The 18,304-nt window shown below is 40.7% G+C and overlaps 1 protein-coding gene across 3 annotated transcripts in view; it reads left to right on the forward strand.

The window, feature by feature from the left end:
- SIL1 (SIL1 nucleotide exchange factor) overlaps positions 1 to 18,304 on the forward strand; it is a 252,983-nt gene that overhangs the window by 182,430 nt on the left and 52,249 nt on the right. For all 3 annotated transcript variants that reach the window (XM_087816342.1, XM_087816343.1, XM_016203791.2), the window contains exon 7: positions 5,429 to 5,550. In XM_087816342.1, coding sequence (XP_087672468.1) covers positions 5,429 to 5,550 — 122 coding nt within the window. The remainder of the gene's footprint in view (positions 1 to 5,428; positions 5,551 to 18,304) is intronic.

The raw sequence follows: 18,304 nt of genomic DNA on the forward strand, positions 1-18,304 counted from the left end.
TCGCAAACTTTTGGCACATGGGATGACATTCCCAACCAGCTGAGCCACCCTGCCAGGGCAAGATGCATTCTTAGAATCCAGAGCCAACCACTTTTTCATTTGGAGTATTACCTCCTTTATTTTTCAACACTAAGGATACAGCAGAGATAAAATAGATGTGGTCCCTGTTCCATGTAGATTACAAGAGGAAACAATTAAACAATGATCAAATTAACAGTTTAATGATGAGATAATTTAACATTGTGTTGAGGGCTCCAGAGGGTAATGTAGGAGTATATAACAGGGGGACTTAGCCTGGTCAGGGGCATTGGGAAGGCTTCCCTAAGTATGTGATATTTAGCCTGAGCATTAAAGGATGTATACGAGTTGGCCAGGCAAAGAGAGGAGATTAGAGCAGGGGATGGCAAAATGTGGCCCATGGGACAAATCTGGCCCACTGCTGGTTTTTATAAATAAAGTTTTGTTGGGACACAGCCACACCTATTTGTTTATGTATTATTTTATTGTTTTTGGCTCTTTTCAAGCTACAAGGGCAGAGTTGAGTAGTTGTGATAGAAACCATATGGCTCAGAAAGCCAAAAATATTTATTATTGGGCCTTTTAGGAGAAGTTTGCCAACTCTTGGATTAGAGCATTCTAAGCAGAGGAAACAGCATGTGGAAAGATTCTGAGTCAGAGAAGAGCTTGGTGAGATTGAGGACCTGGAAAAGATTAGAGCATAATGACCTAGGGATGGGGTTGTAGAGATAAGGTGGAAAGATTAGGGAGTCAGAGAGGTGTGGTTGGGAATACCGTGCTCTTTATGATTTTATCCTTGATCCTAAGAACCATTGGAGAGTTTGTAGCAGAGAAATGACTGATCAGACTTGTGCCATAATAGTTAATATTTATTGAGCATTATCATATAATAGGCAAATATTCAAGTGCTTTGTACACAGTAAATTATTGGTTTCTATAGCTGCCTTTTGAGTAGGCATTGCACTCAAGTAGGCTATTAATCCCATTTTATGACTTAGGCAAATAAGGTCTCACATTTGTGGTTGCCCAAGGTCACCCAGTTAGTGAGTGGTAGAGCTGAGATTTGCAACAAAGCCTGTCTGACCCCAAACTCTGTGCTCTTAACCTTTTGGCCACTCGACCTCTTACAGAATACTGGTACCATTTGAATGAAGCTCAAAAGGGAGTAAGTGAATCTAAGGAAAAGGAACCAAGAGAAGCCATTTATTTATTCAGTACATTGATTTATTGGGTGCCTGTTAAGTCCCAGGCACTGTTCCAGGCACTTAGGATACCTCTGTGAACAAAATTAGAGCTTACCTTCTAGCAGAGGCAGATAGACAATAAGCATAACTAATAACTAAATTATAAATAATATGTTTGAAGGTGATAAATACTATGGAAAAATAAAAAGGGCAGGGAAGGGAAAACCTTTCAGGCAGGAGAAACAGCAAATACCCTTAGCCCTAAGGTGGGAGCCTGTCTAGCGTGTTTGAGGAACTTCAAGGAAGTCAGTGTGCCTGGAGCTGAGAGAAGAGGTAAAGAGGTAGATGAAACTCAGAGAGATGATGGGAGGAACATCATGGAGCTCCTTGTAGGCCATGGAAAAGAATGAAATTGAACATCATTAGAGGATGTTGAGCAGAAGAATGACACTATCTAACTTATTTTTAAACAATCCCTCTGGTTGCTGTATTGAGAATTAGACCAGAGGCGAGGGGTCGGGAGGGGGCATGGGTAGAAGCAGGGAAACCAGATAGGAGACCGTTGCAGTAACACAGACTAAGGGTGATGCTGGCCCAGGAAAGCTGTGTAATCATAATCAAAGGCTTTTTGAGATACTCACCAAGACACAGATCTTCACCATCCTCCCACACACGACAGCATCCTTGTTCTGTATAAACTAGGCTAAAAGACATTCTCTTTTTCTTTAGGGTTTGCCAGCCTTTGTGGTGAGAGAGGATGAGTGTGGACTCTATCTGCAGGAATTATGGGACGGCCACTTCATCTTCTTTCTCTGCTCATAACTCTTTCTCAGGCCTCAAATAGCAGGTCTGTGATCCTCTTAGAGAAAAAAAATGGGCCTAGTTCTCTTTTCTCTTCCTAGTGTTTCTCTCCAGGGTAAAAAACCAAAAATTCCAGTAGCTTTTCCATTATAGGTATTTAAAGGACTGAGGATCCTAGGGGTTATTGGCTAAGTCAGTCCTGCTCTGATGTCGACAGCTTTTATTTTTTCTCATCTGATAGTATTTGGATAGATCTTTAGTTACCAGGTTTCTGTAAGCTCTTTCTTTAGTTGCAGCATAAAAGGCTAAAATGACTAGAAAGCTTACCATACCAGAGGGGAGTGAGTACATAGGAGGCTAGCAGGGCCCTGACAAATTTCTTTTTTCCTGTCAAGCCAAATTGTTGCCTGGCTGTGTCATCTCTAGGGTGACATCCTGTTCTGTTTTCATAGGTCACAAGTTGAAGTAAACAGTTTCTTGGATATCACCAAACTCAGCCTGAGGTTAGCCTGGTAACCAGTCCCCTGGTAGAGGCCAAACTTGCCCTATTGACAGAAGAGTCATAAATGGTTTGGATCATTAGCCTTTTAATTGGAATATAAGGTCCTTGGTTTGGGCTGGTATGTCAGGTTTCCATGTAACAGTTTTAAGTTGTGATTTCACAGGGTGATTAAAGAAGACAACAGCTTGGCCTTGAGTTCCATTTGTGATGGGGAATTGGGATGATGTAGAGCTAGCTTTGAGGAAGATAGGACTTTTCTTGCCAGGAACTTCACCAGTCCATTCCTATTCTAGGTTCATGGATTAGCAGTTTTGAGAGCCATGGGCTTCAAGGACCCAAACTGGATCTGCCCAAGGATTCCTCATAGCCATATTTAAATTATTAAACAGAATTTGTGAAAAGCAAAACCGTGTATATGGAAAACAGTTTGTGAGTTATTTATGAGGAGCAGCCTCTGTGTACCCATCCAACCTGGGTCAGTGTGTTTGCCTTCTCTCACATCATGACTGCTCAATTATTTACCATCATTTCTCCCTTTTTCTGTTCCCTTTTCTCTCACTGTCTTGTCAGTGATCTGGTTCTTGTTTTTCCTCCTGATGGATGGCACAGTTCCCTTCTGCCCCCTTCTTCATACACTCTCCTCCTTTACCTTGAGCTCCTCTCCACCTGTCCCACCCCATTCTGAAGGCATCCTGGGGAAGTCCTGGCTCCAAACCTAGATTTCAGGGCTTGGTCTTCTGGGTGTGCATTGGGCAGAATGACTCCTTTCTTCCTCATCTCTAGTGAAATAACAAATGAGAAAACATCTAGAGAAGGCTGAAATGCTTATATAAATGTCAGCATTTCTAACACTCTACATTATCTTTGTAGTAGTAAAGATAAACAATCTAGAACAGAACCTTTGTGACTCTGGGCTGCGTTGTTTTGGGGCTTTCAGAGTGGCAGCTGTTCTGGTAGGAGCTCATATAAGCTTTGATATGTAGGCATCCCAGGCACAGAATGACAGGACTCTGAGCCATGGTTTTGTATCTGGAAGACCTGGAGGAAGGAGGGTCAAAGAAGAGGCAGTAAATTCTTCGGTTTTAAAATCAGAGTATGGCCTGGCCGGGCATGGCTCAGCGGTTGTGCATCAGCCTAGCATCCAGGAGATCGTGGTTCAATTCCCGGTCAGGGCATATGCCTGGGTTGCGGGCTCGATCCCCAGTCGGGGGCGTGCAGGGGGCAGCCGATCAAATGATGCCTCTCTCATCATTGATGTTTCAACTCTCCCTCTCTCTCTCCCTTCTTCTCCCTGAAATCAATAAAGATATATTTTTAAAAAATTAAAATCAGTATGTAAGGAAGGAAGGCTCAGTATGTATTATTTGTGCATATGTTAGTAAAGCACCCACTTGTGAGTCTCCCTGGTTAGCTGTGCTATAGCCTAATAATCATTCCTCTTCATGAGGACAGATTAGGGCAGAAAAATCCCAGCCCTGGCTTGGAGCCTTTATGGCAGAGCAGACTCCATACTCACTATGTCCCTGGATTGGCCATCTTTTCAGGTCTGTGATACCAGGGACCCATCCATTTTGTTGGCACGGATACTCCAGATTGCCTTTTTTTAAAAGTGTTTATTGCAGTAACTTTTTTTTCTGACCAGATTTATTCATTAGTTTAATGATTATTGAGCACCTAACTATATGCTTAGCGCTAACAAGTCACTAGACCTACAACAGTGGACAGACAAAAACCCTCGCTCTTGTGGAGTTTACGTCAGAATATGTAAGAATGATCTTCTAAGTGGTAAAAACAGGCTAGGCCCACACCAAAGCAGAGTGAAATACAGTTCTTTAAACTCGATTTCTCTGTTAGAACCCTCTTCCAGTTCTGAAGGACATAGGTAGGAAAGGGCTCTGTAGCGTCTGGAGGAAAAAGGTGGGTAGCAGTCACGTTGTTGTTGGGCCCTACCTTCCTGGGTTTTCCTGATGATTCATAAAGTGGGAGCAGCATGTGGGCAAGAGGCAGCTTTTGTAGCAACAAAGATATTTTCAAGGGACACTTAAAGCTACTCCATAAGGAAAACAGGATCCTGTGACCTTTCTGAGGAAGTTCTTACTGTTCTAGGATACTAAAGAAGCTTGGAGAATGAGATATCCCCTCTTTCTTAAAATAAAAGATAGATCATCTGGAATTGAGTCTTTGGACCTTAAATGATAGCCTAGACCAGTGCTGTCCAATAGAACTTTATGTGATGGTGGAAATGTTCTGCGCTGTGCAATGAATAGCCACTAGCCATTATCACAGGTCTAGGCAAGCCTTTGAGAGAGAGACTTTTGTTCAGATTTTCTCATGAATATCCGTAGGTTCAGTCAACCTTGGACTGTATGAAGTGAGGAAGAGAGAAAAGAAGGGTACTGTTGTTACTTCTTCCCTATTACTCTTCCAAGTCCCCCTTCCCCTGCAGTGGGGCTCCTTTTATAGTCCCTGACTTCTAATTAAAAATCATCTTTTTGAAAAAATGTCTGTTGCCTCCATTTCCCCAATTGGGGCTAGACATCAACAGGAAGCGTGGTACCATTTAGTGATGTTGATGATGTCAGATCTTTGTGTTAACAGCTTGTACATTAGGAGTAAGCTTCATGACTCATTACAGTATTAGAATTTTCCAGGACATGTTTGGCATAAGCAATAAATAGGTGCCATTTTCGCCAGTTCCCACACAGGTGCTCATAAGTCATGTTAGTTTAATTAGTAGTTCTCAAATTTAAGATTATTTAAACACTTAGTTTGTTTTTACACACTCTTTTCTAGTTTGAAAGGCAACCATTGATTTTTACTGGACTTTTTAGTTTGTTTTTGGAGAGTCACTAAAAGAAAGGCTATAAGAAGAGCTCTTCTTTTCTTGATGACAGTGCTGTCCTAAGAAATGCCTTTGTTGCAGATGGATAATGCACAGGACCTGCTTTCCTTCGGTGGCCTTCAAGTGGTGATCAATGGGCTGAACAGCACAGAGCCTCTGGTGAAGGAATATGCTGCGTTTGTGCTGGGGGCTGCCTTTTCCAGGTGAGCAACAAGAATGGATTTCTCAGTAGCCAGGATTGTTTGGGCCCTTGAGGTGAGTTCTAGCTTTACTCTTGGACTCAATGGCCCAGAAAAAGATTACATTTGAACTCGTGTACATCCCTATTCCTATTTCACTGTAATCTCAATGAAACATGAGTAAGAATTTGATTCTGTTCTTATTTCAAGTAGATAAAAATTTTCACCCTTGTTGTCACCATTTATGACTCTCTTTTCCCCCTCATCTTATATAAATGGTCACTTCACGACATCTTTTAGATCACATTCTCTGTTTTATTCAAAGCTAATAAAAAGTTATATATATCAATCATAGATAGTTGAGAGGAAGGGAGATGAACTCCAAGAGCTGATCCTTTTGGAAGTGAGGCTACATACATATATCTGATGATGAACCTGACCAAGGAGGGGCTTTGGGGAAATGTGTCTTTTTCCTAGTTGTCTGGAACCAGTCAACATGCAGTCAGGTTATCGGACTCTGTAAGTTGGGAGTTGTTTAAATTTCAGTTAGTCTGGCTGGTGCTAAAAGACTGATCTCTCCAAAGAGTGGATGTATCCAGTATGTGGGTACCACTTAATTAGTTTAATTAGTAGTTCTCAAATCTAGAATTATTTAGTTTGTTTTTACAAACTCTTTCCTAGTTGGAAAGGCAACCTAGTTGGAAAGCCAAACTAAAAAGTCAAGATGTCTTTAAGCTGCAGTTGTTCTATTGGAGCTATAGTTCCTTCCATTTTTGAAAATCTGCTCCTAAGACCATTTGTTTCTCTAAAACAGGAACGAATATTCTGATTCTTGCTATAGGGAATGAGTGGTGACTATTAGGGGTTGTCTTGCTTGGATGTAGGGATTGTGATGTTGTAGGAAAAAAGGCTATTCTGAACATCTTTACCATTGGAGGCTTTCTCTTGAAAAAATTTCCTTTGCCTTTCATCCATGCTTATCTTTATTTAATTAGAATCTGTCTGATGTTCTCTCATTCTGAAAAGCTTCAGCACCTTTTCTTAGTAAATTAAGGGGCAAAATGGGGAAGGTCCGAAGAATTGTTCCATGAAGAGAAACTGAGAGCACTACAGGCCTTTGTTTCCTTTGTCACTAACCTGCCTTGATCTTGAAGCCCTGGTTATTCTGTGGTTGTGTTGTTGACAGTCAAGGCTATGGCCTCCAAGGTGCTCCATTTCCCTTAGCCCCACCTACAGAGCCAGATAGTTTCCCAGGATACTTGTGCATCCACTGGAAAGGTGGAGAACCCGAGCTTGTCATTGGTAGCTGTGATTTCAGCCCTCATAAGGCAGCGGTGGGGAACCTTTTTTCTGTCAAGGGCCATTTGGATATTTATAACATCATTCACGGGCCATACAAAATGATCAACTTAAAAATTAGCCTGCTGTATTTGGTCAAACATTTAATTAACTCACCCCTAATGTGATGGCTGGAACTGCTTCTCTTTGGTGATGCCTTGGCAGGGCCAGACCAAATGATTTTGTGTGCCATACACAGCCCGTGGGCCAGACTTTCCCCACTCCTGTGACATAAGGCTTTAGAGGCTTGAGAACTTACTGAGGCTCACATTTTGTTTTTCAAGCCATAAAAGAACTAAATCAAACATATTAACCTCTCTTCTGAGACCCTTTTTGGAAATTTTTTCCATAATTCCAAGTACTTTCTACTTTCAATAAAAACAAATGATTTTACTTGTTCCTTGCCATTGCTTCTGGAAACACATTTCTTATGGAAAACTGTGTAGTATCTTGATGTCACTTCTTAGTTAAAGGAGACTAAATGACTTGAGAAATATGCATTGGACCTGCTTAGCAGGCCATAACCCACCTGGGGCTGTGCCAATATGTGGTATTATTAAGACTTCTCTGTGATTGTATTAGGGCAAGACCATGTTAACATTTATGCAGTATCACTAAAATTTAAAGAGATAAATATAAAATATTGCAGTTTATTATTTTGGTGACAAGTGTACTGCTGTATTCACAATGTTCTAGCCAGGCTCACTGGAGGGCCGTTGCAGTGACAACATGGTATGGTGCCAGAGCTTTTGGAAGCCAGCAGCAGGCTTTTGAACGTCATGAAATGTCAGTGTTTTATGCCAAGAGGAACTTGATGCAATGTAGAATATTTCTATGCAGAGAGGCAGGTTTCAGTGCTCTAGTCTGATATTCATTATTTCCTTTTGATGTCCTAAGTATTGGTTCTGCAGTTCCTTCCCTGTCCCCAGCGTACAGTGATTCCTCCTTGTCAAGAGGCTCTTCAAGGGATATTGAGCACATTGGAATCATGGAGTCCCAGGATTTGATGGTGTTACTTAGAGGTCATTCCTTGTAGTTTTCTGCTGATGGGCAAGAATACTGCTCAATCAGTCCAAATGTTTGAGCATTTCAGAGGGCAAGGTACATCACTTTACCTAGAGTTGGAAAATCTAGTTCAAGTCCAGTTTCTACCATTTTCTGGCTTTTTGCCCACTGGCAAGTGATTTCACCTTTCTAAGCCTCACTTTTTTCATTTATTAACTAGGAACAATAATAGGTGTCCTCTGCATTTCATAAGGTTAAGTGAATATGAAATAACAATATATAGTCAGTCCTGTGAAAATGCTTATAAAGCACCTGTCAGTGATAAAGAGTATATAACATCATCATGCTCACCATGTGTCCTTTTTACTATGAGTTTTCACTGTGAGGCAATTCTTATTTCTTTAGTTTTTACAGTATAAACCTTTATTTCCTCATTTTTCTCTTCAGTTAAGGTGCTTATGTTCTACCACGTAGCGTATCTCTTGATGCTAATCTTGCTGCTTTATTTGCCTACCTGTCTTAATTGCTTAATAAGGCCTCCACACACATTTCTATGGATGAAGCGATCTCTTCCTTGGTGTTAAATGTGAAGTGATTATTCCAAGATCAAGAAGAAGGCATTAACCTAAATGTAATTGATGTGGCTACTGAATGTTACATGGCCACTGAAATGGTTTGTTCCCTTATTTAAATATTATTCCCACTTATTTATGGGTCACACACACACACTCATTTTCTGCTGTTTGTTGCCCCGGTATAAGGCGGTCAAGCTCTTGCATAAGAAGTTATGCGGAGATAGGGAGATAGGAGTCTGATGCTTTTGGCAGCTTCATCTTTTTACATCTTTTTATGGTTTCTTCTCTTTTTTTAAAAAACCTCTTTTCTTCTTCAAGTCAGTTATTTTCAGTGCCTTTTCTGTGACCTGATTTCATCTCATAATGGCACCTTTGCATCTGTCTACAGTCTGACCTAACCAGGAGTCTGGGAGTCCCGGACAGGTCATTTGTGTTGCTGTGTATAGGAAGTCTCAGAAAGGCTTTGTAACTTCAGAGGCCATGGGGCCTTCTGTAATTAGGTTTTTCTTTTACTTCTCAGCAAACTGGCTTCTTCCTTGTTTTCTTTTTATTTCCCTGTATGTAACCTTGACCTTTCAACTGTCATGTTAAATTATCAAGAAATTGGTGTGCTCACACTGGGAAGCACTGCTGTTCTCATGCCCTTGCCTCAGTCACTTTAAAAAAAAAAAGTTTTTTGTTAATTTTTTTAGAGAAAGAAGGGAGAGGGGTGGAGAGATAGAACCATCAATGAGAGAGAGACATTGATTGGCTGCCTCCCGAATGCCCCCTACTGGGGATCGAGCTCACCCACAACTCAGGCATGTGCCTTGATTGGGAATTGAACCAGGGACCTCTTGATTCATGGGTGAACTCTCAGTGTCTGAGCCACACTGGCCTGACTTACCAGTTCATTTTTAACCATTTGGCCATTGTTCTGTCTTCATCTATTGGCCTCCAATTTCCAGATTTCTTTCTTGCCACACTCAGCGAATTTCAGTGCTCATCTCTATCTTCTCTGTGTTTCCTGATGGTTTTTGTGAGCTTACTGGGGTAAACATTCCCAAATTAATATTTATCTTTACTTCTGTCATCTGCAAGATATTTTGAAACTCACTTCCCATTCTTTTCAACATCTGATTTTCTCTGACCACCTCCGTTATCTCTTCACATTGTTCTCTCTCCTGTTGAACATGATTTTTGTCCTTATTGTGACCTCTAGCCTCTGCACATCTTCCCTTCCCTTCCAAACTCTTTGAAAGAGTAGACAAAAGATGATCCAAATAAGTGCTCATGAGCATTATATTCCTACCATCCCTGAAATTTTTCAAGAGTGTTTTGGAATCGTCACCATCTGTGTAGCAGTTTACAGCGTCAACCACTGCTTTCTTTTGGAAATTTTACTTCTTGGCTGCTACGTTATTGTAGTCCCTTGGTTCTTGAATATCAGTAATTAATTATTCCCTCTCCTTTTATGGCAATGTCATCATCTTCCTATCTCCTAATTATAGCTATTCACCGAGATTTTTCTGACCTCGTCCTCTCCCTTTTCTGCCAGTGGCCCTACCGTTTCCCGTGGTTTCAGGTGCCTCGTTGCAGGTCACTCCAGCATCTGTTGAAGTCCAGCCTTTCCCCTCAGGCCTCATCCTCCATTTCTACCAGGCTGTCTAGTTGCACCTCAGAGTTAAGGAAAAGAAAATGGAGTTCATTTTTGTCTCTCTCACAAACTAGATTTTTCCTCCCACGTTCTCTTTTTATCTATTCTTGGCAGTATGACTGTCATAGTTACCCAAGCTTGAAACTTGTGAGTGATATTTGAGTCTTCTTTCTCCTTATCTAGCTGGTGAATGAATCCTGTGGGTTTTTATTTTCTCTGTTGTTGTCTACTAAACAACGTTTCTTTTTTTTAAGTCTATATTAAGGAACTTTGAGGTAAGCAGTGTGTTCAGGGAGGGGATTCCCTCTCCCACTGCTAAAGCAAGCATAGTAATCCCATTCTCCATGGACATAGATTGATTTACAGATGGGCATGTGACCCGGTTCTGACCAATGAGACATAAAGAGATGTTTGCTGGGAAGGCTTCTGGGAAGGGTTTTGCTCTCTTATAATAAGGTAAGGAGACCCTGCCTGGGATTCTGCCTTCATCGCAGTTGGCTTGGAGCTACTGCAGTTGGCTTACACCAGTGAGGTGAAAAGGACAAGGACAAAAAGCCTCCATGCTGAGGAGCGCAGTAGAAGGAAAGACAGGAGCCTAGGTCCTTTATGAGACAGTTTAGCCACTGTCTTGATTTTGGAACCTTCTACTTCTAGACCTTTGTTGTGAGAGAGAATTAAATGTGTGTGTGGTTTAAACAGTGTTTGTCCTTATTTTGTTACTTGCAACTGAACATAGCCATATTAATAAAATTTCTAAAATCTCTAAAATCCCTCTCAGATATTAAACTTTTTAAAAAATTTCCCTTGCTTCTTTCTTAACACTCATCTCAATTTGCAAGTATGTATTTGTTTGATTACCTGTCTTCTGTTGGTAACTCTTATTAGAAGCAGGAGGAGGGTGGGATTCTTTTTCTGCCTTAATCTTGCTGTCTTTCTGGTATATAGCTTAGGACCTAGCATTGAGTGCTAGGAAATAATGATTGAATGAATAAATGAAGAGACAAAAGACTAAAGAGATACCTAAGAAATGAAATGTTTTTCCAGATAGCATATGCAGGCTGAGTGTAGAGTATTGTCTTTATTAGTAATGATATAATAGCGGATGATTCAGATACTGCTCCTTAACTCTAAAGTCTAAGGCTGTGGAAATGAGTACGTAGCCACCTGCCACCCCCCACCCTCGGAAAATAGGTTAGAGATTCGGATGAGGCCAGGTGCCGCAGATGCCAGCATTTGGGTTGCGGTTCAATTCCCAGTCGGCATATACCTAGGTTGTGGGTTGGATTCAGGGTCAGGGCACATACGGAGGCAACTGATCGATATTTCTCACATCGATGTTTCTCCTTCCCTCCCTCCCCCCTTAAAATCAATAAAAACATATCCTTAGGTGAGGATAAAAATTTTTTTTTTACACTCCTTCAGTAACAGGGAGGATGTTCAAACCATTTTGTATCTAATAAATTGATTAGTATATTAACCAAGATTGGTCTTAAAGGTGCATTCAAAGTCTTATTTCTTTTTTCAAATGGCAATTAATTACAAATGGAAAATGAAGTCTCAGGCACTCTGAGTATTACAGAAACCAAGACTTCATTTTGGGGTGGGAGGCACCACTTTGCTTGATGAACTTGTCCCTTCAGCATTTAAAAAAATCTTTGTGATGTGCTCCTGCCTCCTCCACATCTTCTATGTGGCTGACTTCAGATTTTGTTGTTGTTGTTATTAACTACCTTCTTAAGTTGTTTCCTGCATAACTCCAGCCTGCAAACTTCATTAGCTCTTTCCTTTCAACTTCATTAGCTGTTGTTGTCTGGACTCTTAAACTGACTCTTTACTATATGTAATTCTCTTTGTATGCCAGGCCTTTCCTCTGTGTTCTCCCTTTCCCCCCAAAAAAAATTGAAAATTGCTTGAGAATGGAAACTGGTATCTAAGTCTGTGATACCCACAGCACCTTACAGAGGGTAAGTTTCATGTGGCTGCTTAGAACATTTCAAGGTACAAACTAAATAGTGTAACACAAAAGCTGAAATCACCAAAAATCAGTGTGAGGAACGAAGTCACTAAGAACAGGGAAGCTTTTTATTTTTCTCTTCTATTTTGTTTGATTTTTTAAAAATAATGAGTATGCATTATTGTTTAAATTTTAATTACAAATATAAGTAACAAAACAGAACTAGGAGACTTCTGTATCTAGCAAGTGGAGGTTTACGTTTCCCAAGAAGCATTCTTGGTTCAGAATATCTGAAAATGCTAGATTAAATATTTAAAAATTTCTTTAAGCACTCAATTCAGCTGACAAACTATAGGGCCACTGCTTTGCGTAACTAAAGGGAAAATTAATAACGTCATATTCTTTATGTGGTGGTCTTGCAAGAAAGTGAGAGAAGGCTTAGTGACAAATATAATGGAAAGCACAAATCCTATGAGATACACAACACTGAAAGTTACAGCTGTCCTGGGGACATTTGCCATTCCCTAATGGCCAAGAGCTTTTGGTTTTAACAGGCTTTGTAACTTGGAGAACAGGAGACAAAGCCTACAGCCTGTGAAAGGAAGAATTAGGAAAATTAAAATCTTCCACTCAAAAGGATATAGTAAGGCAATTTGGCTTTGAATGGAAGGGAGAAAAATTCCCCAGAAAATTCTTTACCCAGTACAGCCCTAGAGTACATTTGGACTGGAAAATAATATTCCTTTTGTTGCCTGAAAATCTCCAACCTGAGAATTTAGCCTAAAATGGTCTCAATAAATAAACTGGAAAAAATGTTTGCAAATTATATTACCAACATAGCATTAATATATAAAAAGAAGCGCCTAAAAATAGAGAAGAAACACACTAATAACTGTAGAAAAACAGGGCAGACACACAGCTCATTGAATAAAAGAAATGTAAATGGCTTAACCATGTGAAAAAATGCTCAACCTCATTCATAAGATAAAGACCAATTAAAACTACACTGAAATACTGTTTCTCACCTATCATATTGGTAGAAATTCAAAAGTTGATAGCTTTTCTTTTGGTTTGTGGTTACCATGTCCTTCGTATATACCAAGCTATATTTATAGCAGTCTATTATAAGTTAATGATCACTTAAGTTTGAACACATTCTAAAATCACTGCCAGTTTTACTCACCCCCTTCATGTTTATGTCATTTTTTTTTTTTTACTACTTCTGTGTATGTGTGTTTGTGCTTATTTCTTAATTTACTGTTGTAATTACACATGATCTTTCTACTTTTGCCTTTTAACCTTTGTACTATCTTTATTGTTTGTTGATCCACTGCTTTTATTATGTGTTTGCCTTTGTTATATAGTTTTCTCTTTGCGATATTTTCTTATTCATGTTTTTATCTTTTTTCCTCTTAAAAGGGGGTGATAAACTCCTTCAGCCTTTTCTTGTCTGGGTAGTGCTTTATCTCTTTTCAATTCTAAATGATATACTGGCTGTGTAGAGTAATCTTGGTTGTAGGCCCTTGCTTTTAATCACTTTGACTATTTCTTGCCCATCCCTTCTGGCCTGCAAAGTTTGCATTGGTAAATCAGCCGACAGTTTTATGGGATCTCCCTTGTCGGTGGCTAACTGCTTTTCTCTTGCTGCTTTTAAGATTTTTGCCTTGTCCTTAACCTTTTGCATTTTAATTATGATGTGTCCTGGTGTGGGTCTCTTTGGATTCATGTTGTTTGGGATTCTCCACGCTTCCTGGACTTGTATGTCTATTTCCTTCACCCAGTTAGCGAAGTTTTCTGTCATTATTTTTTCAAATAGGTTTTTAATTTCTTGCTCTCTGTACTCCTTCTGGCACCCCCATGTTGGTAGTCTTAAAGTTGTCCCAGAGGCTCCTTACACTATCCTCATTTTTTTTTTATTCTTTCCCTTTTTGCTGTTCTGATTGGGTGTTTTGCTTCCTTATATTCCAAATTGCTGATTTGATTCTCTGCTTCATCTAGTCTTCTGTTGATTCCCTGTAAATCATTCTTCATTTATGACTGGTCCTTTTTTATGCTGTTGAGGTTCTCACTGAGTTCATTGAGCACCCTTATAACCAGTGTTTTAAACTTTGCATCTAGTAGATTGCTTGTCTCCATTTTGTTTAGTTCTTTTTCTGGAGTTCTGTTTTGTTCTTTCATTTGGGGCATGTTTCTTTGTCTCCTCATTTTGGCAGCCTCCCTGTGTTTGTTTCTATGTATTAGGTAAAGCTACTATGTAGTAGGTGTCCTATAGGATCCAGTGGCACTGCCTCCCCAATCACCAAGTTGGGCACTTGAGGTGTGCCTCCTCGTGTGGACTGTGTACACACTCCTTTTGCAGTTGAGCCTTGATTGGTGATGGAACATCAATGGGAGGGATTTATCCCCAGGTGGATCAGCTGCAAGGACTGGTTGCGACCACGGACCTCTAAACATTATAGAGGATCAGCTATGCAGCATCCCACTGCACAGAGGAGGACTTACTTCAGCAGTGCTCTGGTGCCCGCTGAGTCTGCCCCTTAAGTGTGTTGCTTGTGAAGGTGGTTGGATGGTGGTGCTTTGATACGGTCTGAAGCTGTTCACTGGGTGTGCTGGCTCTGGGGCCTCCTGGGTGCAGGCCAGAGTCAGCCACCACCTGTGCTCTGCCCAGGGTCACCCAGCATCTGGTGTGGGCCTCTTTGGATTCATGTTGTTTGGGATTTTCCACGCTTCCTGGACTTGTATGTCTATTTCCTTCACCCAGTTAGCGAAGTTTTCTGTCATTATTTTTGCAGATAGCTACAAAGCACTCTGCAGATTGCTGCTACTTGTGCTGAGCTTAGAGGTTCCCTGGAGAAGCCAAGCTGTGAACCAAGGCCGGCTGCTGCTAGTGCCAGGCCTGGGGCCACTGAGTGAGAGGTATAGGGCTTGCTGAGGCCAGATGCTACTTGTTTGAGAGATTTTAGGAAAATATGAAGCATAAGCCAAGAAAGGGTGTTCACATGGAAAAACCACTGGAAACAGATGGGTGGGCCCAAAAATTGGGTGGTGAGGGGCCTCAGGGAATCACCAGGGTGGGGCAAACAGTATATAGGGTCTCAGATATGGCGCCTGCTTGCCAGCTCTATGGGGGGAGGGCTCAGCAAAGGAACAGTGGCCTCTGCCAGTGCTTCTCTCTCCCTGAGTCTGGACAATTCAGCTCCTATGGTATGTCTTTGGTGCCTCTCAAGCTGCTGCCCTAGCGTTGGAGCTCAGAGGGAGTGAGTCCGAGTAAGCCATGCAGGCCCTTTAAGAGGAACTGCCTGGGACTCCAGCAGCCTCTGTCTCCCTCAGCCCCTCAATCCCAGCTGGTTTTTACAGCCAGAGATTTTGAGGACTTCTCTTCCTGGCACTGAAACACTGGGATGGGGGGGCCTGGTGTGGGGCTGGGACCCCTCGCCCCTCAGAGGGGACCTCCACAGCTGAGATATCCCTCCTGATTTTTATCTGCCACATGTGGGTGTGGGACCAGCCTGGTTGGGGTCTCTGCCCCTCCTTCCAGTCCAGACATGGCTTCTTCTTTCATTTCCTACTTGTAGAACTGATGTGCTGTGGGACGAGGCGAGAACCGCATTTACCTATACCGCCATCTTGACCAGAACCCTGTTTTTTCTTTTAACCTTCTGTAGTGTACTTTCCTATGTGGAAGTTAAAAATGTTTATTTAGACAAAATTGTTAATCTATTATTTCATGGTTTCTGTTTTTTATGACATACGTAGTAAAGCCTTTTCTATATCAAGAGTATATGCGTTTTGTCTTCATGTTATTTAAAAAATATGAAATATTTCAAACATAAAGAGCAATTTAGAAAATTTTGTACTCACTACCCACATTTAAAAAACTAAAATTTGCTATATTTGCTTCAGATTTTTAAAAGAAATAAAACATTATGTACAATTGAAGACTCTTACATAATCCTTTCTTTCTAATTCGATTTCCTTTCTTCTGCCCCAGAGAAGGAAAAAATACAGTGTTCTAAATTCTGTGTATGTTATATCTATTTTTATAGTTACCATATATCTGTCTTTGTAATAAGGGTGTTGTTTATGTGTATATGTATGTATGTATTTAGAGTCCTGCCAATCTCATGGGTGTGAAGGGTGACTCATTCTTCTTTTTGATTCTCTCTCCCTGATGGCTATAGAGGTTAAGTCCCCCCCACCCCCGCCCATAACTGGAGCCATGCTGCACGTATGCTCAGAAATGTCTTTCTCTCCTTCTGTGCTTCCTTCTTTTCTTACTTTTCTTCCTTCCTTTGGTTGAGTACATTTTTGTATGTTTTTGTGCTATCAGAGCTGCCACTTTTAAAAATTACTTCATATCTTGTCCATTTTTCTATTGTCTTTTGTTTATTTGTTCAGTAGGCATTTTTATATATTATATATCATGTGAATACTTATATATGGTATGCATATTTTTTAATATGTCATATATAGTCTGGATACTTATCTTTTGTTAGTTATATGCATAGCAAATATCTTCGGGTATGTGGCTGGTCATCTAACATTGCTTATGTTACCTTTGTTATACATGCTTTAAGTATGTTTTTAAAGTCAGAATTATCAGTCTTTTTGTTTAAAGTGTTTTCTCTTTATTTTTTTTATGATCAATTTATTTTTATTGTGGCAAAATACATAGAACTAAAATTTTAACCATTTTTTTTATTGTTGACACTATTGGTTCTCTTTATGTTTTTTAAAATATGTTTTTATTGATTTAGAGAGATTGGAAGGGGGAGAGAGAGAGAGAAACATCGATGTGAGAGAGGTACATCGATTGGTTGCCTCCCTCACGTGCCCCAACCAGAGTTGGGGATCGAACCTGCAAGCAAGGTATGTGCCCTTGGCTGGAATTGAACTCGGGACCTTTCAATCCACGGGTCACACTCTAACCACTGAGCCAGACCGGCTAGGGCCCACGTTCTTTGTATAGTTTGAAAAGTTAACAGACTCCCACAGAAAGGGCCATCACTCTAAGGGTTTTTTTTTTTCATCAGTTATACAAGCTCTTGACATTGATATTTTGAGGTTGCAGGGAATGAGATAGGGAGGGAAGAGGTGGGATTATGGAAAAGTCTCCTTATTTAGGCTAGCTTTCATAGACAATAGTCTGAGTGGTAGTCAGGATGTAACATGATAAAACTGCTCTGTACCTTCCTTTCCTTCCATGGTCCACTTATGCATTAGAAGGTGTCCATTGGGTACTAACTGAATTGGGCCTCATTAAGAATTTCATGCCCACAGGCTTCTGTCCATTGGCAACAAACCCTGAAAACAGCTCTGACCAGCCTTTCCAGAATAGGCCTGCCCAGACTGGGCAAGCATGTTTAAACTCTGCTGCTCTGGTTCATTTTTCAGAACATCAAACCCCTTCTGAGTGGTTTCTCTGTGAAATTTAAGTCACAAGGTCATAGATAGGGAACTTTCTCCTGTCATACTTCCTTCTTTCCCTCTCATCAAGTACTTCTGAGTGTTTTGTTTATTGAATTCTGATCAATTAAAAGTTCTCTCTCCCCGCCTTTCTTCTGCAGGTAACAGTAGTCCATTATTTAAAGAGGAGAATCCATAAAGGGTAGGAGGAGGGCATTAATTGAAAGATGGCAGGAAATATTGATGATGATGATGACAGCCATGCTTTGCAGCCTGTGCTGGGTAGTGTCTGGTGGGAAGTCTCGGCTATTTCAGGAAGTTGGCTACATTCCATTTTCTCAGAATGCGTGTGAAGTGTTTAACGAACAGCATTGGATAAAAGGCTGTCATGTGGCTGTGGAACAGAAGGATTTCCATTTATTGAACAATTCGTAATCCTTTGTTTCAGGCAAATCTCTTAAGACTGACTTTCCAGGCAGCTTCCCAGCCCCCACTGCATTTCATTTGCATATAAAACCTTGAGGTTTAAAGCTAATTTATTTCTATCTTCTTTCAGCTTTTATACTGCATTTAATCAGTTGCTTTGGTTCCATTGTTACTTCAGGCTTGCTTGCTAGGAAAGGATTATAGCTGTGCCCTGGTGTCCCAGCCTCATCCAGAGCATCTGGCCGACATGCCTGAATGCAGAATGTCTCAGAGGCTTCCTGTTCTCTTTGACGGGCAAGCTCAGGGTAGTTTAGGCTGTTTTAGAGCCTTCCCTTTGCAAAGCACCCAGAAAATGGGAAGGATAAAGGGGGCCAAGGCTCTTTTAAAAAGCCAACTGGAAAGTGTATGAAAAATAAAATGCAAAGCACCTGCCCAGAT

This window comes from Miniopterus natalensis, chromosome 4 (assembly GCF_054644295.1).
Source record: "Miniopterus natalensis isolate mMinNat1 chromosome 4, mMinNat1.hap1, whole genome shotgun sequence".
NCBI classification, from domain to species: domain Eukaryota; kingdom Metazoa; phylum Chordata; class Mammalia; order Chiroptera; family Miniopteridae; genus Miniopterus; species Miniopterus natalensis.